Source organism: Syngnathus scovelli, unplaced genomic scaffold, assembly GCF_024217435.2.
Source record: "Syngnathus scovelli strain Florida unplaced genomic scaffold, RoL_Ssco_1.2 HiC_scaffold_29, whole genome shotgun sequence".
Taxonomy (NCBI): Eukaryota; Metazoa; Chordata; class Actinopteri; order Syngnathiformes; family Syngnathidae; genus Syngnathus; species Syngnathus scovelli.
The window spans coordinates 1,009,990-1,032,262 of NW_026061381.1; the positions used below are offsets into that span (position 1 = coordinate 1,009,990).

A 22,273-nucleotide genomic window follows, 5' to 3' on the forward strand; every position below is an offset into this window, starting at 1 on the left:
CATTTAGCCTCAACCAACATTCACAGATGTAACGCAACGCAAACTACACAAACGTAAATCTTTTTAAACCTAATGAGTTGTACTTACCGTGTACGCTCTAGACGGTCCACTTGCAAGCAGAAAATAAAGATATTTCTGTTGATAGTCGTCGTGTTTGTATCCGTTGTCTCGCTCAAGGCCATTGCGCCCACAGATTTGAATTTTGGCGACAGTTCAGCCTATTGACGTGATTTCCGCGGTGTAATACCCGCATATCTGAAACGGCAAAGTTAAGAGTAGAGTTAAATAAAGTTTTTAATCAACGCAATCATTTACAACCGTTGACCAGTCAAAATAATGGTCGAAATTCGACGTTCCCCCCAAACGCCACACTCACTCGCTTTTCAGGGTAACAAAAGTACTTCTTTTTAAAAACGATGAGTTGTACTTACCGTGTACGCTCTGGACGGTCCAGTTGCAAGCAGAAAATAAAAATATTTCTCTCGTTAGTCGTATGTTACCATCCGCTGTGTCTTTGTCAACATCGCCATTTTCCTACTTCCTGTTGCGAGCCACGCCCACGGATTTAAATTCTGGCGGAAGAGCCCGCCCATTGGCGTCGTTTTCGCGTATAGCAAATCCGATTGGTTGGGAAGGGGGCGCGGTTATGCAGCCGAGGAGTCCTGTGATCGGTGGGATGTAAAGTAGGCGTCGACGTCACGTCCGCGTCACGTGACCACGACGTGGCAGACGTCATATAGCAACCGCTGTTTTGTTTAGTAGACTTACAGTTGTTATGCATTGACATAATGGCGCACACTCCAAATGGATTTGAATAAATTAAATAATTCTTCTGCCCACTCCCTTTTAAACAAGTTAACTCTCCCCGCGGATTTGAATTCCGGCGGAAGTTTCGCCCATCGACGTCACGTCTGTCACGTGACCACAACGTGGCAGATGTCATATAGCAACCGCTGTTTTGTTTAGTAGATTTACAGTTGTTATGCATTGGCATAATGGTGTACACTCAAAATAGATTTAAATAAATTAAATATTTCTTCTGCCCACTCCCTTTTAAACAAGTTAACTCTGCCCACGGATTCTAATTTCGGAGGAAGGTCCGTCCATTGATGTCTTGTCTGCGTCACTTGACCACGTAGCGACGTCATATAGTAACCGCTGTTTTGATCAGTAGACTTAGTTATTATGCATTGACATAATGGCGCACTGGTTAGCATGTCCACCTCTTAAGCATGATGTTGCGGGTTCGACGCCTGATCAATGTTAGCCATGGAGTGAGCTGAAGTGCATGGCGCTGAAGATTTGAATCTTTGAAATGCGCTGAGGTCTGACATATCAGGCAGAATGGTTTGCCATCACGTTCAACAAAAAATAGAAACTTTCCCACTCTGATAAAAACGTCCTGTGTTCATCTACATATTGCCGTTTTGCTGTGCATCTTTTCCCTGCGATTTCGAGAGCCCAATTGACACTAATAGTTTACTGGAATGTGTTTGCCCATCCTACTTTGTGGAATTTCACCACATGCGCTTTTGACCAAAATACCAAATTAAACTCAAGTGAAGCCAACACGCACAACACCCCCCCCCCCCCACACACACACACACACAAATGTTGATATGAACATAAAAGGGCCGCATGAATCCAAGCAAAGAGCCGCATGCGGTTCAGGAATTGCGGCTTGGCCAAACCTGTACTATACAACTTTATTTGTATAAAATTTTCACAACAGCTGTCACACAAACAAAGCGGGAAAAAACGAAGACGTGCGTGTTCCGCCCACGCTGGATTTATTTGCACCTTTGAAAAGACACCGTATTGCCGCAGATGTGGCAAAGAGTACTTTTGGGCATCTGAGACGGAAGGATGTCCAAAGCATCACGTCACCTGCTCTGGTCGGCATGGTGGTGGGACATTGAGGTCAACCGCTTTGGGGTTGGCTGAATCTTTGGTCGCAGGATGCCACACACTTGAAGACAGAAGCAGAAAAGCAGAGCTAAATGCAAAATGTACTCACCGGTGACTCCAATTTTTTTCCCCCCTGAAGAAATGGATGGACGGGTGGCCCCGGCTGGCCGGTGGGACTCTTGTTATTCTGACCCTTTTTAGTGCGCGTTTGGGGCAACAACCGTTTTTTGTGGCGCTCTCTTCTGGTTCAAGAGTGCCCTGCATGTGAATTTGCCTTTCCTGCCTTCTGATTGGATGAGCGCCGGTGTGACGCGGTGCCTCTGTCACCGTGGCGGGGGGTATACGTCGGCATCGGAGCGTCTGCCAACGTCTGAGACCGGCTGGCAGTGTATCGGAGGTGTCGAGTACGGTGCCGCTGGAGCTCACTCACCAGCTGGTGTTAGGGCCACAGAATGAAGGCCAAGGAGAAGAATAGAAAGAGAAACAGAAACTTCTCCTCCAATTGTTTGATTTGTCTCTTCTGAGCTTCGATGAATTCTTTCAGCTCTTTGTTCCTCTAGGACGGACAAATGGAAAGTGGCCTTCAAAAGCCAGTAAGCGTGCAAGTAAGTGCCGGGCTGGCTTTGGGCCCTTACCTGTTGCGCGCTGTGCAGCAGATCCATTCTCTCTTGGAGGATGCAAGCGTCGCGCTCCCTCAACTCGCACATCAGGGCTCGCTTCCATTGGTCCACGGCGCTCCTAAGCTCTTCTCTCTGATCCGCCGTCAGCACGTCATTCACGCCAGCGTGGCTGGCTTTTTCGCCGTCCGTGGCGGGGCAGTCCCGCTGCGGTAGCGCCTCGTACAACATGGCCTCCAGCTCCAGGATCCTCTGGGCCGCAATCCTCGTCCATCAGTGGTCCGGCGGGAGATTTGAGGGTGGCTTACCTTATGAGCCTGGTCCATGGAACGCTTCCTGAAGTCCAACTCTTCATCCAGGTAGCCCTTCTGCTTACAGAACATATCCTAGCACAGCTCAAAGTCAGAATTGTTGGGGCACATTGCCGGAGTTCCCCTTGGCTGATGTCGCGTGTCTGTCTACCTTCTCACTTTCCATGTCCAACATCTACTGTTGAAGTGCTGACTTGGTCACTTTGATGTATTCTAACCACTGAGGAAAGGCTGCTGTCACATAAGCAGAATGCGAGAGCGTGCGTGGACGTGCGCGTTACCTTCTCGGCTAGGGTGAGAAGGGTCCTGGCGTGAATCACGACCACCTGCTCCTCGTTGGTGAGATTCTGCAAGAGCCCAAAGGCACAGCGTCAATAAGCTTCTTTCAGCGCAAAGCCTTCCAAAAGTCACATTTGAGCCGCCGAGTCTCGTGGAGTGCGAACATAAGGAGTTCGACATACACTTACGGCGTTATCGCCCAGGATGTCCAGCTTCTTCATCAGATCACTGATGACGATGTCCGGGGGAAAGGCGCAAGGAGCAATGTAAGGTGTTCTGGGACCTCGGGTTAAGGTTAGGGTTGCGAGGGACGCCTTACGTACGCTCACGCCCTCGGCCTCGCAGTAGATCTGCAAAGGGCTGAGGCCGTCTGGGAAACGGACTTGCAGAAACTTCAAGACGGGGGAGCGCCACTCCCTCTCCTGAAAGGCAGAGGCATGCATCCGTCCGTCCGTCCGTCTGTCACATCTCTGGCCTCAACACGCTTGTGCGAGTCTTCCCACCTCCAGCTCCAGGATGCGGAACTCAAGCAGTTCGTTTTGGTCTCGGATATCCTGGATGTGCTCTTTCAGACGCGCTTCTTCCGCCTCCATCCGCCTGACCTGAAAAGACAGTCAGACCTCATCTGCGGGGCTTCCCGACGGGTGTGACGCCAAGCGACTCCGCCCAGCGCCTTTCTTTCCGTCACCTTTTCGGCCAACTGCTGATTGCTCTGACGCAGCAGCTGCTTCTCCTCCACCCACTTGACATTCTAGAAGAGACAAACGCGTGGACAGCTTTGGAATGTTGTGTCATTTTCATCCACAAATTCTTTGGTTGACTGGAAAATGACATTTGCTTTTCTCCGCATTTTCCCAGCCACGTTCAGGGGGGGGTTGGTCCAGTAATGCCAGACGAATGAGTGACTGAAGAATGTAGCTATTTTGTCTGAGAAAAAGGTGTGCTCATTGATGACCTTACCTGTCCTTGTTGCTTCAGCGCTGACTCCAGATCTGCTACTCTGCTTTGATAGTGACCCATTTCTACCATCAGCTTTTCTCTGGTCTGAAAGGAGGAGGAGGGAGGCTCCTCCTCCTCCTTTCAGACCAGAGAACACCCGAGGCTGGGTGAGAACGGGGAGGCTGCGACCCGGCCGGGGGTTGCGGGAAGGGGCGCCACCTTGATCTCCTTCTCGGCGTCGTAGTCCCCTCCGCTGGTCTGGGCGAGCAGAGCGTAGGCTCGTTGCAGCGCTTGATATTCTTGCGTCAGCTGGCGGTAGCGAAGCTCCGCCTCCTCATGCACACACCAATGCAACACAGCACTAGTACCAGAATCAGTCAGACCGGCGACAAAGCACCCGCGACGCAAAGACGAGTCCGATTCCAGGCTGAAGAGGAATGTTTGGCGCCAATACGCTGGCAGAAATGGCGGGCTACCTCTTCGGGTTCCGTGTCGGGGGTTCTGTCGGTGTGAAAAGACAAGGACGATCCGTCCGAGTCCACCAACACGTCTTCGTCGTAGCCGTAAAATGTTTCGATGACCTGCGGGCGCGGAAGCAAACATCTCTCTGAACAAACTGAAGCGACACCTCACGATGAATCGACGAGAGGAACGATAGCGAGAAAAAGGCCATTTCATCTTGCGCAACACCAAGCAGCCGCAAACAAACAGACTCACCTTGCAGGACCTCACGCTTTGTTCCTCCTCAGAGATTCTCGACGTCGGTATCGTAGCAGCAAATCTCTCTCCTGTCGACACAAATAATCCGCCTTTGAGATTCTTTGGATGCAAAGGGAACGAACGGCTCCGGCGCAGAAACAAACGCGACTCACAATGACATTTCTGACATGAGCTCCTGTCTCCAGAGCCTGAAAAACACGTCACCGGCGATGATTGGAGGGACGCTCGTCTTTTCCAAAAGTGACAACTACAGGGTGTGTCAGGGTTTTCCAGATTATCTTTATCGTATGATTATGTTGCTTTGACTTTGACTGCAACCTGTAATAAATAATATTATTTATCCCTTATTTATCCCTATCATAAGCGATAGCAACTTCCTACACAAAGTTGTAAAACACCCCTTGCTATGATTTGACTAGAGGTCAAGGGCTTTCTCTATTCAATCCACGCTTACACCCACCCTGTTTCTCTTAATAAAAATGCTCGTGCAGGAGCCGAGAGTCAGACTTCATTCGTACAACGGATGGACTCTCCACCTGCAGGTGTCCAAAAGAACTTACTTGTCTCCCGTGTGGTTCTTCCAAAATAAGTTGGAGCGAGCGCAACTCTAACAGGGTGCATTTTGCCACTAGCTCCCTACGGACAATGACGTCGCGCTCGCGGCTAATGGTTGACGGGCTGAGCAGCCGGGCGAGTCCGTTGTTTTCAGCGCACAGCGAGTGGCAAAGGCGCTGACAAAACGGGAGCTTTGAGCTGCTGAAAACGGCAAAACAAGTCTAAAGCGTGTTCAAACGCGTGCGCACAATGCTCCTGTTTGAAAGGTCGGAATTTAAGGGGCCAATTTTTTGGATGGCGGCCGCCGGCCAAGCTTTGGACGGAAAAGGTTTCCTGGCGACAGCGAGCGAGCGCGGCGCTGCCGTACGTGCACCGAGTCGCCTGCCTGAAGACCTTGGACAAGTCGTCGATGATGTGCCGCTGCTCCACAACTTGAAGGAACTCCATTTCACCGTCCTGCTGGCCGCAACCGCGGTCCAGGTCATTGAGCGAACTAGGCCTTCTCTGTGGAACACAAATGCAGTGGACTCTGTTGGCACGCCGCCGTTGTCCACGTCGACTTACCAAGCTTGCCATCTCCTCGTTCTCCTGGGTGACAAAGCGCACTTTGTTTTCAAGGCGAGACAGCACCAGCGAGAGTTCTTCATTCTTCCTGCTCAGGCGTTTGTTTTTGTACAGGAGTGGCAGAAACTGGCTTTCTGTTTCTCTCAGTCGCTTTAGCTGCAAGCATGAAGTGCGGGATGTGAAAGACGCACAACACGCGGGCCAGAACGTATCCATTCCTTTTGCATCGGTTTGAACGGAATCGTGGCATTGGCTCCCAATAAAAGACATCTACCAGGCAAGCGACTCGCCGCGCCGCTCAACTAATAAGCAAGCGCAATGGGTGCCTCGCTGGATGGCGCGCATCAAACGTAGCGCAAACCTTCAAGCGTGCCGTCAATAAATTACCAGTTCATCGCGCTCTTCAGAAAGCAGGGCGTTTCGATCCTCCAGTTTCCTGATGACTGCGCTGAGCTCAGCGATTTTCAGATGAAACCGTCGCGTGTCCCGATCCTCCTGAGACTGAAAACGCCCCGCAACACACACACACAACCACTCGTTCAAAGTTCAAAACTGTTTTTGTGCGACCTTCCTCCAGCAACGAACTAAGTCATGCGTACTGCAAGTGTGTGATGAGGTGGCTTACGCTATGAAGGGGATTGCTAGTAGCGACGTTGACCCCACTTCCAGGGTAGTTTAGGCCCGCCCTTTGGGAATCCCTCAGGGCAGCGATCTGCTGCTCGGCAGCCTGAGTCTGCAGCTGAAGGCGGTGGACGTGGCCGGCCCCAGGGCTTTATCCAAAACACTAACCGCTCTGTCTTTCAGCTTGATCTCATCCATCTGGATGTACAAACGGGGAGCGTTCAGGCAGGCGGGCAAACTCATTTGCCAGAATTGTGACAAAAACAAAGAGAGCAACCGGCCAATTTTTTTCTTGAATCGACTAGAACACCTTTGCTGTGACAAAAGCGAAGCGAGCAACCGGACATTTTCTTCTTGTGAAATAGAATAGAATGCCTTAGGTGTCATTGCACTGCAGGTATACGACGAAATTGGGAACATAGCCACGCACCGCGCATCTGATCAGTCCTACCAGTCAACGGTCAGCTGACCTGACATGACTTAGACTTAGACAAACTTTATTGTCATCTTGTCTGCACATGGTGCATACAAAACGAAATTTCGTTGCATACGTCTTACAACAAAGTAGTGATATTGCAGTTGAATAGAAGTAACATATCCTATGAAAATATATTGTCAAACGCACCTTTTTCATTAAGGTGCCCCCGGCTTCCCGGTAACGGGTTTGTCTTAGCCGGGTTCAGAGATTCGTCCGTAATCTAACCACCCGAGTTAAATTAACTCCACCGGAATCAATCTAATTTCTGTACTACGCCAATCCCTCTCAAGTCACCCGAAGCTCGAGCCGAGTAACTCAATTCGAGGCAAGACTTCGAAGTGACCGCATCGTATTGATGGCTCCCCGCTAATGTTTGAAGTTCTTATTACGTTACGGATATTTTTAGATGTCTTTGTTAAGGCCTCAGGGATTCGTTTGTATAGCGCACCCAAGCACTAGTTTTGCCGAAGTAAATGTTGATATGGGTCCGTTCCACTTGGTCGCTCATGAAGCGAGCCGACCAACTTGTTTATTCGAAAGAGAATCGAATTAATAAAAGTGTGACAATAATAGCATTTAAGAAGAAAATTAATGCACTTTATATTATTAATTCTAACTTCTTATATGTAAATCTAGCACTTAACTGTCGGAGTGCTTCACCCCACTTGATTGCTTTAAAAATTTAATTCTCTAACATGTTCGGAGTTACGTTTTACGCGGCCCGTCAAAAGGGGGAACGGGCCTGCGCCCTTCAAATAATTAAATTACTTTCAGTTCTACACCAAACTAATAATCCAATTTAAACACTTCCGTTAATTTATTCAGACGAAGCAAACTTTCAAACGAATTGAAATTCACTCGTGTCTCAAATAACTACGAAAGTTATTCAATTCTCTACAATTGTCTGATGTTACTTTTATTTATTACGGTCAGAAATCAGAATCAGAAAACCTTTATTGTCATTCTACATAGTACAATGAAATTGGAGACCTCCATCCAGTGCATGAGGTACACACAAGTAACATAGTCAAGTAATCGACTAGTAGAAAAGTAGATGAAATAATCAGAAACAGTAGTGCGGACAAAGTGCAGTAATAGTGCAGGAGGAAAGTGTCATCAGTGTCGGCTGGAGTTGAGGGCGGCTATGGCTTGGGGAAAGAAACTGTTTCTGAGTCTGTTTGTCCTGGTCTTCATTTGCCTGTAGCGTCTTCCAGAGGGCAACAGGTCAAACAGGGCGGAGCCAGGGTGGGAGCTGTCCGCTGAGATGGCCTTAGCCCTGCTGAGGCAGCGGGTAGTGTAGATGTCCGTAAGGGAGGGGAGAGGGCGGCCGATGATCCTCTGGGCTGCCTTCACCACTCTCTGCAGCTTCTCCCTGTCAGCGGCGGTGGAGCTGCCGAACCATACTACGATGCAGTAGGTCAGTAGACTCTCGATGGAAGATCGGTAGAAGGTCAGCAACAGGTCGGTGTTGAGGTTGTACCTCCTGAGGACTCTCAGGAAGTGTAACCGCTGCTGAGCCTTCTTGACGATGGTGGTGATGTTCTCTGACCAGGAGATCCGGTCAGAGATGTGGACGCCCAGGTACTTGGTGCTGTGGACCCTCTCCACCTGCTCGCCGTTGATGAAGAGGGGAGTTGGCTCAGGGCTGTGTCTTCTGAAGTCTATGATGAGCTCGTTGGTCTTCTTGGTGTTCAGAGCGAGATTGTTCTCAGAGCACCAGTCGACCAGCTCCAGGACCTCCTCTCTGTAGGCTACCTCATCGCCATTGGAGATGAGACCGACCACAGTGGTATCGTCGGCGAACTTGACAATCCGGTTGTGTTTGTGAGCCGGTCTGCAATCATGAGTGTAGAGGCAGAAGAGGAGGGGGCTCAACACACAGCCCTGTGGGGAGCCGATGCTCAGCGTACGGGTGGAGGAGAGGCGGGAGCCAACTCTCACAGCCTGGAGTCGGTTGGTCAGAAAGTCATTAATCCAGGCACATGTGAGAGAGGGGAGTCCGAGAGTGTCCAGCTTTGTGGTGAGTCTGTCCGGGAGGATGGTGTTGAATGCCGAACTGTAATCCACAAAGAGCATCCGGACATAGCTCTGCTGCTGCTCCAGGTGGTTCACCGCACGATGGAGGGCTACGGCGATGGCGTCTTCTGTGGATCTGTTGGTCCGGTATGCAAACTGGTGGGGGTCGAGGTGTGGGGGAAGATAATCCTTGATGTGCTGAAGGACCAGCCTCTCAAAGCACTTCATGATCACCGGAGTGAGGGCCACTGGCCGGTAATCATTCAGGCTAGAGATGGCCGACTTCTTCGGCACTGGGATGATGGTTGAGGTTTTTCAGGCAGGGCGGGACGGTTGCTAGGGCCAGGGAGCGGTTGAAGATCGTGGTGAAGGTGGGGGCGAGCTCCTCAGCGCATGCCCTCAGCACCTTGCCGGGGACCCCATCCGGGCCTGTGGCCTTTCTGGGATTCACTGTAAGGAGCACCTTTCTGACCTTGTGCTCCTGAACAGTGAGTGGAGTGATGTCAGAGCTGGGTGGGGGAGGGGGCAGGGCAGGGACAGGGGAGTGCTGCTGGGATGTTCCAAACCGAGCAAAGAAGCTGTTTAGCTCCTCTGCCAGCTGTGCGCCTTGGTCTTCGACTTGAGCGGCACTGCCCCTGAAGTTGGTGATCTCCTGGATGCCCTGCCACACCTTGCGGCCATTGTTGCTGGACAGGTGGGACTTGATGCGTTTTCTGTGGTCCGCTTTCGCCCGTTTGACTCCTCTCCTCAGCTCAGCTCTGGCAGCGCTGTACAGAGCTCTGTCTCCTGACCTGAAGGCGGTGTCGCGGGCTCTGAGGAGAGAGCGGACCTGGCTGCACATCCAGGGTTTCTGGTTAGGGAAGACCCGGATGGTTTTGGTCACAGTCACATTGCTGGCGCAGAACTGGATGTAGCCCAGAACTGTGTCTGTGTGTGTCCCCAGCTCCTGGTGGTCGAACAGGTCCCAGTCTGTCCGTTGAAAACAGTCTTTGAGTTTGTGGAGTGCATCCTCAGGCCAGGAGGTGATGGTCCTTAAGGTGGGTCTGAGTTTGCGTCTGAGGGGGGTGTAGGCAGGGAAGAGCAGGAGGGACAGATGGTCTGATTGCCCGAGGTGGGGGAGGGGGATAGCTCTGTATGCATGTTTGATGTTGGTGTAGACATGGTCCAGGGTGTTCTCACCTCGTGAAGCACACTTTACGTGCTGGTGGAAATTCGGCAGAACAGTCTTTAAGTTGGCCTTGTTAAAATCCCCCGCTACAATGTGGAAGCCATCAGGGTGAGCCCGTTGTTGTTCACTCACAGCTCTCAGCAGGAGAGAGAGTGCCGTGCTTACGTCAGCGTCGGGTGGAATGTAAACAGCAATGACGATAACAACAGCTAGCTCCCTCGGGAGGAAAAAAGGCCGGCACCTGACTGCCATGTACTCGAGGTCCGGACAGCAGTGGCTGCCTACGATGGTCGCATTGTTGCCCCAGTTTTCGTGCACATACATACAAAGCCCCCCACCTCTGCGTTTACCGGAGTCCAATGTTCTGTCCGCGCGTAGCAGGGAGCGGCTTGCTAGCTGCATGCTAGCATCGGGGATATCCGGGCGCAGCCAGGTTTCGGTTATAATAATCACACAACAGTCCCGGACGTAGTGGTTTCCCGTGAGCTGTAGATCCAGGTCGTCCATTTTATGCAGCAGGGATCTGGCGTTGGAGAGAAACAGGCTCGGGAGAGGCGGCTTGTGCGGTTGTTTACGTAGCCTTAGCATTAGGCCAGACCGACGGCCTCGCTTTTGCTTCCTCTCTCTTCTCCGCCTGCGTCGCCTCCCAGACCCGACAACAATCCACGGAGACCCCGGCGGTCTCGCAATCTCGTCTGGGATGTTGTGCTTGCGGTGAAAGTCACTTGAAATAGGTATCCGTGCTTGGTGTCCAATGTCCGTGAGCGAGTGGAAAGTGTACTTGGGATTCCCAGTACAGAGTGTGCCAAAGAGTGAAAATAAAAAAATATAGGCAAGGAGAAAAGAGCACTGGCGTGGAGAGCCGTAAGCCGCTGCGTCCGTGCGCGCCGCCATCTTGGAACCCGCCGCCATCTTGGAACTATGGAACTCCTATGTTATACCATAATAACCCCCCGCACATTAATCAAATCGTCAAATCAACCCCAAACCATCGATTGCACAAATTTAGTACAAATCAGAGCACAACCAAGTAAATAATATACGAAACACATTTATTGAAGAAACATGAAATAGAATTACAAATCTCAATTACTCCAGAAACCGAACAATTTCACTCACTGATACCCGTGTTAATAAAATCATTCAATCCCAGAACAATTCGATTGCAAAACACAGTTCATGAAAGAGGGAAAAGGTAGATACCAGCTGCGTGCTATTTTTGGTGGAAGCAAAGTCGAGTGATCAATTCGATCTTACTTCTAAAATCCAAATTAGAGAAACAGGCTGGCCTCGAGGGGGCCGGCGGCCCGATGACTATTCCCTGTTAGGGTTTTCCAGGTTATCTTTATCGTAGGATTATGTTGGAATATAGACTATAATGATTAAATCAATCTTGTCTTGCCCTCACAATGTAATGATTAAATCAATCTTGTCTTGCCCTCACAATGCAGAGTAAGATGAAGTGGTTGCTTCCTCTGCTTGATTGACCAGCTGCAGGGGAAGCAATCAAAGTTGTTCTGTTTCCCACAACAGTGTAAAACACCCCCTGCTCTGATCTTATCAGAGGCCGGGGGTTCACCAAACCTGTCCACTCCCACCCCCACTCTGTTCCTCCTAATAAATATGCCCTTGCAGGGAGGAGACTTTTAGATTTCATTCCTGTAGCGAGTGATCTCTCCACCTGCAGGTGTCTAAAAGAACTTGCCTTGTCTCCCGTGTGGTTCTTGCAAAATAAGTTGGAGTGAGCAAATCTCTAACATTCCCCACTCTCGCTAAAATACATAAAAGTCGTTTTCTCTCACCTAGTTTCTCCTGTAAAGTTGTCCAGTCCAATTTTTTGGAGTAAATCCAAGTTAATTTCGGACCAGCGATCCTGCGTCTCACACAAAGATCCCGGGACTCTGGAAAAAATCTTGAAGCTCCTTCGGGCTTCTTCACGTATTCTTTGGGGGAAAAAGCCTCTTAGCTGCTCCTGCAGGACTTTTTATAGGCTTGTCTGGTACCTATATCCTCTCTATAGGGTAAGACCGCCTAGTTTCCCACGCCTTATAGATTTTGGTCAGTTTTCCCACGCTGTATAGGGTTTGGACAATTTTCCCACGCTCGTACACCTGCTGTCCTTCAGCAGATGTTTCCGCCTTGACCATGCATTACTTTCCACCAATGTACAGCTAGCCCCTGGTAAAGCCTTTCACTTCCCCTTTTCTTCACTTCCTGTTTCATGAAAATAACTTTTTAAAGTTACGCTTCAATTAACTCTGAAATAAAAATCCAAACCTTTGATCTATTTCTTTAAACAATTTATGTCACGCCACTATTCTCATAGTGGCGGGCCTCTTGACCAAATTGACTAACAATATTGCTTTAAGCTGTTACAGAATACATTTTTAGCCAAGCAAAGAAATCAAAAAGTAAAAATCACATTTGTGCTTCTCCAAACAATTTATGTCACGCCACTATTCTCATAGTGGCGGGCCTCTTGATCAAATTGACTAACAATATTGCTTTAAGCTGTTACAGAATACATTTTTAGCCAAGCAAAGAAATCAAAAAGTAAAAATCACATTCGTGCTTCCATGCGTGACTCACAATCCGACACCGTGTTCCTGTTTTATTTCTATTTTAACTAGTTTAGCTTATTGTGGCCCCTTTTTGGTCTAATGTTTTGGTCTGGCGCCATCTTTTGGACAAATTTGGAATTTCAGCTCTGCCAATTTATTCCTGTGAACAATCCATATTTTACCATTTGCACCACCTTTACCCCCCATGTTACATGACAATATATATACATATACTATATATATATATATATATATATATATATATATATATATATATATATATATATATATATATATATATATATATATATATATATATAAAGTGCAGCAGTGATAATTATGCAATAGTGCAAGTAGGCATAACAGTATTCAAGAGTGTGCAGAGGAATGCTAAACCATGTATTAAACTTCTATTTAAAGGGTTTATACAAGTTCAGTAAAGTTGGTAGTGCGAGATAGTGCAAGATAGAGGTCCGTAGTGTCATAAAGTACAGTTCTGTGAATGTGTGATGCAGAGTTCAGTTTAGAGCTCAACAGTTCTAGTGTTCAACAGTCTGATGACAGCAGGGAAAAAGTTGTTGCAGAACCTGGTGGACCTGCAGCGGATGCTGCGAAACCTCTTCCCAGAGGGCAGCAGGGAGAACAGTCCATGGTGGGGGTGTGATGGGTCATGGATGATGTTACGGGCACGGGACATGCAGCACTGAGATGAAATGTCCTGAATGGAGGGAAGAGGAACCCCTATGATCCTCTCTGCTGTCCTCACCACTCTCCTCACGTTCTTCCAATCGGAGGCGGTGCAGCCTCCACACCACACAGAGAGACAGCTTGTCAGAATGCTCTCTATGGTGCTCCTGTAGAACGTCCTCATGATGGGTGGGGGCAGGTGGGCTCTCCTCATCCTCCGCAGGAAGTACAAGCGCTTCTGTGCCCTCTTGACCAGTGCCGTAGTGTTCATAGTCCAGGTGAGGTCTTCTGTGATGTGGACCCCCAGGAATTTGGTGCTGCTGACCACCTCCACAGCTGAGCTGTTGATGATCAGTGGAGCGTGGTGAGGCTGTTTTTTCCTGAAGTCGACGATGATCTCCTTCATCTTCTCCACATTCAGGAGGAGGCTGTTGTCTCTGCACCAGCCCACCAGCTGCTCCACCTCCTCTCTGTAGTCCAGGTCGTTGTTGTCTCTGATGAGCCCCACCACCGTTGTGTCGTCTGCGAACTTCACGATGTGATTGGTGGTGAACCTGGGGACGCAGTCGTGTGTCATCAGGGTGAACAGCAGGAGGCTCAGGACGCAGCCCTGAGGGGAGCCTGTGCTGAGGGTGATGACATCAGAGGTGTTCTGTCCGACCCGGACTGACTGAGGACTGTTGGTGAGGAAATCTAGCAGCGCAGTTGCGAAGGGGGGTGTTGAAGCCCAGGTGTTCCAATTTTCCTACCAGATGCTGTGGGATGATGGTGTTAAACGCTGAGCTGAAGTCCAGGAACAGCATCCGCACATGGGTGTTCTTCTCCTCCAGGTGAGCCAGGCTCAGGTGAAGAACGGAGGAGATGGCGTCCTGAGTGGAGCGGTTTTGCCGGTCGGCAAACTGGAACGGGTCAAATAATGGGGGGAGTCTGGAAACGATGTGACCTTTAAGCAGCCTTTCGAAGCACTTCATCATGACCGGAGTCAGTGCAACAGGTCGGTAATCATTAAATGAAGTGATTTGAGGTTTCTTCGGCACCGGAATGATGGAGGCAGTCTTAAAGCACGCTGGCACTGTGGCTTGGCCCAGCGAGGTGTTAAAAATGTCTGTGATGACCCCAGCCAGCTGACTTGCACATTCCCTGAACACACGCCCAGGAATGTTGTCGGGGCCAGGGGCCTTACGGGGGTTGACTCTCCTCAGGGTCTTACACATCGGCGGAGTCAAGGCAGAGTACCTCCTCTTCCTGATGGGGGACAGTTTTAACTGCTGGAGTGCCGTTTAGTGCCTCGAACCTCCCAAAGAAGTTATTTAGACCATTTAGAAAGTCAGCATCAACTTCACCCACCGGGGGGGGGGGGGGGGGGGTCTGTAATCTGTAATCAGATTTGTAGTCTGTAATCGCCCGTATGCCTTGCCACATACTCCTGTTGTTGTTGGCATCGTGGAAACGATCCTGAATTTTTCGACTGCGGTCTCGCTTCGCTACCCTGATGGCACGGTTCAAGTTGGCTCTCGCTGTCCTCAGTGTCTCCTTGTCGCCAGACTTGAAGGCAGAGTTCCGCGCTCGTAGCGTTTGACGTACCTCCTCAGTCATCCTGGGTCGTTGGTTGCCCCGGGTGATGATATTCTTAGTGGTGCTGACGTCCTCGGTGCATTTGTTGATGTAGGCTGACACAGTCATGGCGCTCGTAGCGTTTGACGTACCTCCTCAGTCATCCAGGGTCGTTGGTTGCCCCGGGTGATGATATTCTTAGTGGTGCTGACGTCCTCGCTGCATTTGTTGATGTAGGCTGACACAGTCATGGCACACGCATGTCAAATCTACATCGGGAAAACTGGGAGGGAGGGAGGGAGCCAGGCAGGCAGGGAGGCAGGCAGGGAGGCAGGCAGGCAGGCAGGCAGGCAGGCAGGCAGGCAGGCAGGCAGGCAGGCAGGCAGGCAGGCAGGCAGGCAGGCAGGCAGGCAGGCAGGCAGTGTCTGTCTGTTGAGGTTTTCACCTTGTTCTTCTCCTGCTGAAGTTCTAACTGGACGTCCATCAGTTTGGCTCTCAGCTCGTCATTGGCGGCCTGAAGGGCGCCCGTTCACTCCGCCTTGGCCCGCCCTGCCGGAGCTCGTTTGGACATCTCTTACTCGAGTCTCGCCCGGTCGTCAGTCAGAGATCACAACATTTGTACCTGGAGAGCACAAACGCAGTGCTGTTTTCCACTGGCTTCGGACTCAACTTCAATCGGTACCGTACTGTTAGACGTGAAATAGGAAGTGTTTCACATAAATGGACGACGAAAGGGGTACTCACCATTGTAGCTCCTGCTGGTCAATGATACGAACCTCTTCTTGCAGTGGAAAACATACAGCCAACAAACACCGTGGAACCTAAAGGAATGAAATTAAACATTAACATTTAGCCTCAACCAACATTCACAAACGTAAATCTTTTTGAACACAATGAGTTGTACTTACCGTGTACGCTCTAGACGGTCCACTTGCAAGCAGAAAATAAAGATATTTCTGTTGATAATCGTCGTGTTTGTATCTGTTGTCTCGCTCAAGGCCATTGCGCCCACAGATTTGAATTTTGGCGAGAGTTCAGCCTATTGACGTCATTTCCGCGGTGTAATACCCGCATGTCTGAAACGGCAAAGTTAAGAGTAGAGTTAAAGTTTTTAATCAACGCAATCATTTACAACCGTTGACCAGTCGAAATAATCGTCGAAATTTGGCGTCTGTGGCTGGAAGCAGACGCCGAGTTCGACGTTCCTCCCAAACGCCACACTCCCTCGCTTTTCAGGGCTACACAAAAAAAACATATTTTTCAAAACAATGAGTTGTAATTACCTTGTACGCTCTAGACGGTCAAGTTGCAGGCTGAAAACAAAAATATTCGTCTTGTTAGTCGTCGTGTTACTAACCGCTGTGTCTTGTTTGCCAGCATTGCCGCTTTCCTACTTCCTGTTGCAAGTCACGCCCACGGATTATGGTGTTGTTCAGTGCGGCATGGTGTTGTTCAGTGCGGCATGGTGTTGTTCAGTGGGGCATGGTGTTGTTCAGTGTGGCATGGTGGTGTTCAGTGCGGCATGGTGTTGTTCAGTGCGGCATGGTGTTGTTCAGTGCGGCATGGTGTTGTTCAGTGCGGCATGGTGGTGTTCAGTGCGGGATGGTGTTGTTCAGTGCAGGATGGTGTTGTTCAGTGCGGCATGGTGTTGTTCAATGCGGCATGGTGTTGTTCAGTTCGGGATGGTGTTGTTCAGTGCGGCATGGTGTTGTTCAGTGCGGTATAATGTTTTTCAGTGCGGCATGTTGTTGTTCAGTGCGGCATGGTGTTGTTCAGTGCAGCATAATGTTGTTCAGTGCGGCATGGTGTTGTTCAGTGCGGAATGGTGTTGTTCAGTGCGGCATGGTGTTGTTCAGTGCGGCATGGTGTTGTTCAGTGCGGCATGGTGTTGTTCAGTGCGGCATGGTGTTGTTCAGTGCGGGATGGTGTTCAATGCGGGATCGTGTTGTTCAGTGCGGCATGGTGTTGTTCAGTGCGGCATGGTGTTGTTCAGTGCGGCATGGTGTTGTTCAGTGCGGCATGGTGTTGTTCAGTGCGGCATGGTGTTGTTCATTTCGGCATAATGTTGTTCAGTGCGGCATAATGTTGTTTAGTGCGGCATGGTGTTGTTCAGTGCGGGATGGTGTTGTTCAGTGCGGGATGGTGTTGTTCAGTGCGTTATAATGTTGTTCAGTGCGGCATGGTGTTGTTCAGTGCGGCATGGTGTTGTTCAGTGCGGCATGGTGTTGTTCAGTGCGGCATAATGTTGTTCAGTGCGGCATAATGTTGTTCAGTGCGGGATGGTGTTGTTCAGTGCGGGATGGTGTTGTTCAGTGCGGCATGGTGTTCAATGCGGAATGGTGTTGTTCAGTGCAGGATGGTGTTGTTCAGTGCGGCATGGTGTTGTTCAGTGCGGCATAATGTTGTTCAGTGCGGCATGGTGTTGTTCAGTGCGGCATGGTGTTGTTCAGTGCGGCATGGTGTTGTTCAGTGCGGCATGGTGTTGTTCAGTGCGGCATGGTGTTGTTCAGTGCGGCATGGTGTTGTTCAGTGCGGCATGGTGTTGTTCATTTCGGCATAATGTTGTTCAGTGCGGCATAATGTTGTTTAGTGCGGCATGGTGTTGTTCAGTGCGGGATGGTGTTGTTCAGTGCGGGATGGTGTTGTTCAGTGCGTTATAATGTTGTTCAGTGCGGCATGGTGTTGTTCAGTGCGGCATGGTGTTGTTCAGTGCGGCATGGTGTTGTTCAGTGCGGCATAATGTTGTTCAGTGCGGCATAATGTTGTTCAGTGCGGGATGGTGTTGTTCAGTGCGGGATGGTGTTGTTCAGTGCGGCATGGTGTTCAATGCGGAATGGTGTTGTTCAGTGCAGGATGGTGTTGTTCAGTGCGGCATGGTGTTGTTCAGTGCGGCATAATGTTGTTCAGTGCGGCATGGTGTTGTTCAGTGCGGCATGGTGTTGTTCAGTGCGGCATGGTGTTGTTCAGTGCGGCATGGTGTTGTTCAGTGCGGCATGGTGTTGTTCAGTGCGGCATAATGTTCAGTGAGGCATAATGTTGTTCAGTGCGGCATAATGTTGTTCAGTGTGGCATGGTGTTGTTCAGTGCGGCATGGTGTTGTTCAGTGCGGCATGGTGTTGTTCAGTGCGGGATGGTGTTGTTCAGTGCAGGATGGTGTTGTTCAGTGCGGCATGGTGTTCAGTGCGGGATGGTGTCTTTCAGTGCGGCATGGTGTCGTTCAGTGCGGCATGGTGTCTTTCAGTGCGGCATGGTGTCGTTCAGTGAGGCATGGTGTTGTTCAGTGCGGCATGGTGTTGTTTAGTGCGGCATGGTGTTGTTCAGTGCGGGATGGTGTTGTTCAGTGTGGCATGGTGTTCAGTGCGGCATGGTGTTGTTCAGTGCGGTATCGTGTTGTTCAGTGCGGTATCGTGTTTCTCAGTGCGGTATCGTGTTTTTCAGTGCAGTATCGTTGTGTTGTTCGTATTGTGTTGTGTTGTTCGTAATGTGTTGTGTTGTTCGTATTGTGTTGTGTTGTTCGTATTGTGTTGTGTTGTTCGTATTGTGTTGTGTTGTTCATATTGTGTTGTTCATATTGTTTTGAGTTGTTCGTATTGTGTTGTGTTGTTCGTATTGTGTTGCCTTTAACACTTAGCCTCTAACACTTAGCCTCTAACACTTAGCCTCTAGCATCTAGAAGGTAAATAAATAGGAAGGAAGGACTCACCGGTGACGTCTTCGCCCACGTCCAAGCGTTGTACTTTGTATTTTCATCCTTCTGAAAGTGGAAAACATAGCCAAAAAAAACACTGTGGAACCTAAACGAATGAAAGAAAACTATCAGTTGGCCACAACCAACATTCACAGATACAACACAATGTGACGTGCGGGGTTGAGGTTAAAGGTTGAGTGAAGGGCCCTCGTTTTAAACTACTTTTTTGAAAAGGATTGGGAACAAGTAAGACGTATTTAATTTATTTAATGGGAAGTAGTAAGAGCTATTGAATTTAATCTATGTATTATATTCTATTGTATTGTATTCTGTTGTATTCTTTTGGATTGTATTCACACTAACCCCACTAAAACTTCAGCCCACAAAAACTCGCCTCTGGCGCCTAGCCTCTGGCACTTAGCCTCTAACACTTAGCCTTTAACACTTAGCCTTTAACACTTAGCCTTTAACACTTAGCCTTTAACACTTAGCCTTTAACACTTAGCCTTTAACACTTAGCCTTTAACACTTAGCCTAGAAGGTGAATAAATAGGGTTAAAGGTTGAGTGAAGGGCCCTCGTTTTAAACTACTGTTTTGAAAAGGAGTGGGAACAAGTAAGACGTATTTAATTTATTTAATGGGAAGTAGTAAGACTTATTAAATTTATTTAATCTACTTTTCTTCCCAGGCAAAATTTGATGTGCTGCAATTCCAAATTTCCAAAGTGAATGAAGGAATGAAGTCCTTTAAATTATGATTTTGTATAAATACTAGGCATTAACACAAAATCGACGGCACAAAATGGGCAGACTTTACTTGTTTGAAAAGGACTGGTTACAAGACAGACTTTTTTAATTTATTTAATGGGAAGAAGACTTATTTAGTTTAATTGATCTATTTTTGTTCCCTGGCAAAATTCGATTTGCTGCAATTCCAAATTTCCAAAGTGAATGAAGGCAAGAAGTCGTTTAAATTATGATTTTGTTTAAATACTAGGCATGGACACAAAATCTACGGCACAAAATGGGCAGACTTTACTTGTTTGAAGAGGACTGGTTACAAGACAGACTTTTCTGATTTATTTATTGGGAAGAAGACTTATTTAGTTTATTTAATCTATTTTTGTTCCCTGGCAAAATTGGATTTGCTGAAACTGTATTTTGCCAAATCTTGCCTTGAGACCTGATAGGAAGTATTAAACGCTTAGTTAAATCAATACAAGTTGGTAGTAAGAGCGAGTAATGTTGGTTGAACCGATGAATGAAGGTTGAAAGCAATTTAAATTATGACTTTGTATAAATACTAGATATTAACAGAACATCTACTGCGCGAAATGGGCAGAGTTTACTTGTTTGAGAAGGAGTGGCTTATTCAAAACTAAGATTTATTTAATCTGTTTGTTCCCAGGCAAAATTGGATGTGATGCAATTCCAAATTTCACCACATGACGGTGCCCAATTTCGACTTCATAGGACATATTAAACACTTAGCTTGTTATTATGTTCAAGGTAATCAGATTTGTTTATTATTCTAATGGCCTCTTCAAAACTATTCTGGATTACTACTTTGGATCTATTCTACATTACTTGGCAACAACATACTCTGTAACAGATTAGGCAGTATAATCATATATGTTAACTTGAGAGTGCCCACACTCAATCTACTTATCGTGATGTGTTAAATCAATTACTGTTAGACATTATTTGTCTGATAATCTACCAAATCTTTGAATTGAAGAATTTGTGATTTAATTAATAGCTTGTTGTTATGTTCAGGGTAATCAGACTTGTATATAATTCTAATGGCCTTCTTTTGAAAACTATTCTGAATTACAACTTTGGATCTTATATTACTTTGCAACAATCTACTCGGTGACAGATTAGGCAGTATAATCACATATGTTAACTTCAGTGCCCACACTGTATTTATTTATGGTTATTTGTTAAATCAAGTACTGTTAGACATGAAATAGGAAGTGTTTAACATAAATGTAATGGCTACTCACCATTGTAGCTCGCTCCTGGTCAATGATACGAGCCTCTTCTTGCAGTGGAAAACTTGCAGCCAACAAACACCGTGGAACCTAAAGGAATGAAATTAAACATTAACATTTCGCCTCGACCAATTTTCACACGTACAACGCAACGCGGCTACACTTCTGCTATTACAAACGTAAATCTCCTTAAACACAATGAGTGTTACTTACCGTGTACGCTCTAGACGGTCCAGTTGCAAGCAGAAAATAAAGATATTTCTGTTGATAATCGTCGCTGCTCAGTGGCTCACGGCCATCGCGCCAACAGATTTGAATTTTGGCGGAGGTTCCGGCAATTACGTCATATCCGCGGCACATGACTGCGACGTAATACCCGCTTATCTGAAACGGCAGTTAAAAGTAGAGTTACATCAAGTTTTCTTGGAACCTAAACGAATGAAAGAAAACTATCATTTGGCCACAACCAACATTCACAGATACAACACAACGTGCGGGGTTGAGGTTAAAGATTGAGTGAAGGGCCCTCGTTTTAAACTACTGTTTTGAAAAGGAGTGGAAACAAGTAAGACGTATTTAATTTATTTAATGGGAAGTAGTAAGACTTATTAAATTTATTTAATCTACTTTTCTTCCCAGGCAAAATTTGATGTGCTGCAATTCCAAATTTCCAAAGTGAATGAAGGAATGAAGTCCTTTAAATTATGATTTTGTATAAATACTAGGCATAAACACAAAATCGACGGCACAAAATGGGCAGACTTTACTTGTTTGAAAAGGACTGGTTACAAGACAGACTTTTTTAATTTATTTAATGGGAAGAAGACTTATTTAGTTTAATTGATCTATTTTTGTTCCCTGGCAAAATTCGATTTGCTGCAATTCCAAATTTCCAAAGTGAATGAAGGAAAGAAGTCGTTTAAATTATGATTTTGTTTAAATACTAGGCATAGACACAAAATCTACGGCACAAAATGGGCAGACTTTACTTGTTTGAAGAGGACTGGTTACAAGACAGACTTTTCTGATTTATTTAATGGGAAGAGGACTTATTTAGTTTATTTAATCTATTTTTGTTCCCTGGCAAAATTGGATTTGCTGAAATTGTATTTTGCCAAATCTCGATTTGAGACCTGATAGGAAGTATTAAACGCTTAGTTAAATCAATACAAGTTGGTAATAAGAGCGAGTAATGTTGGTTGAACCGATGAATGAAGGTTGAAAGCAATTTAAATTATGACTTTGTATAAATACTAGATATTAACAGAACATCTACTGCGCAAAATGGGCAGAGTTTACTTGTTTGAGAAGGAGTGGTTTATTCAAAACTAAGATTTATGTAATCTGTTTGTTCCCAGGCAAAATTGGATGTGATGCAATTCCAAATTTCACCACATGATGGTGCCCAATTTTGACTTCATAGGACATATTAAACACTTAGCTTGTTATTATGTTCAAGGTAATCAGATTTGTTTATCATTCTAATGGCCTCTTCAAAACTATTCTGGATTACTACTTTGGATCTATTCTACATTACTTGGCAACAACATACTCTGTAACAGATTAGGCAGTATAATCACATATGTTAACTTGAGAGTGCCCACACTCAATCT

At 47.4% G+C, this 22,273-nt stretch overlaps 1 protein-coding gene and 1 long non-coding RNA gene across 3 annotated transcripts; both read right to left on the reverse strand.

Annotated features, from left to right (window-relative positions):
* Positions 1–1,684: 1,684 nt before the first annotated feature.
* LOC125993449 (janus kinase and microtubule-interacting protein 3-like) lies at positions 1,685–3,035 on the reverse strand. 2 transcript variants are annotated; one of them, XM_049762040.2, is made up of 3 exons: positions 2,544–3,035; positions 2,339–2,464; positions 1,685–1,969 (listed from the first exon to the last, which is right to left on the reverse strand). In XM_049762040.2, the coding sequence occupies exons 1-2, from the start codon at positions 2,754–2,756 to the stop codon at positions 2,348–2,350; spliced, it is 330 nt and encodes a 109-aa protein (XP_049617997.1). In that variant the 5' UTR covers positions 2,757–3,035; the 3' UTR covers positions 1,685–1,969; positions 2,339–2,347. The 2 variants fall into 2 exon arrangements, with proteins under 2 accessions (XP_049617997.1, XP_049617996.1); XM_049762039.2 differs by lacking the exon at positions 1,685–1,969 and having other exon boundaries at positions 1,982–2,464.
* A 275-nt stretch (positions 3,036–3,310) lies between these two features.
* Positions 3,311–3,883, reverse strand: LOC137839971 (uncharacterized). The gene is made up of 3 exons (XR_011086357.1): positions 3,804–3,883; positions 3,619–3,717; positions 3,311–3,537 (listed from the first exon to the last, which is right to left on the reverse strand). It is a non-coding gene; the product is annotated as an uncharacterized lncRNA (long non-coding RNA).
* Between the last annotated feature and the right edge of the window lie 18,390 nt (positions 3,884–22,273).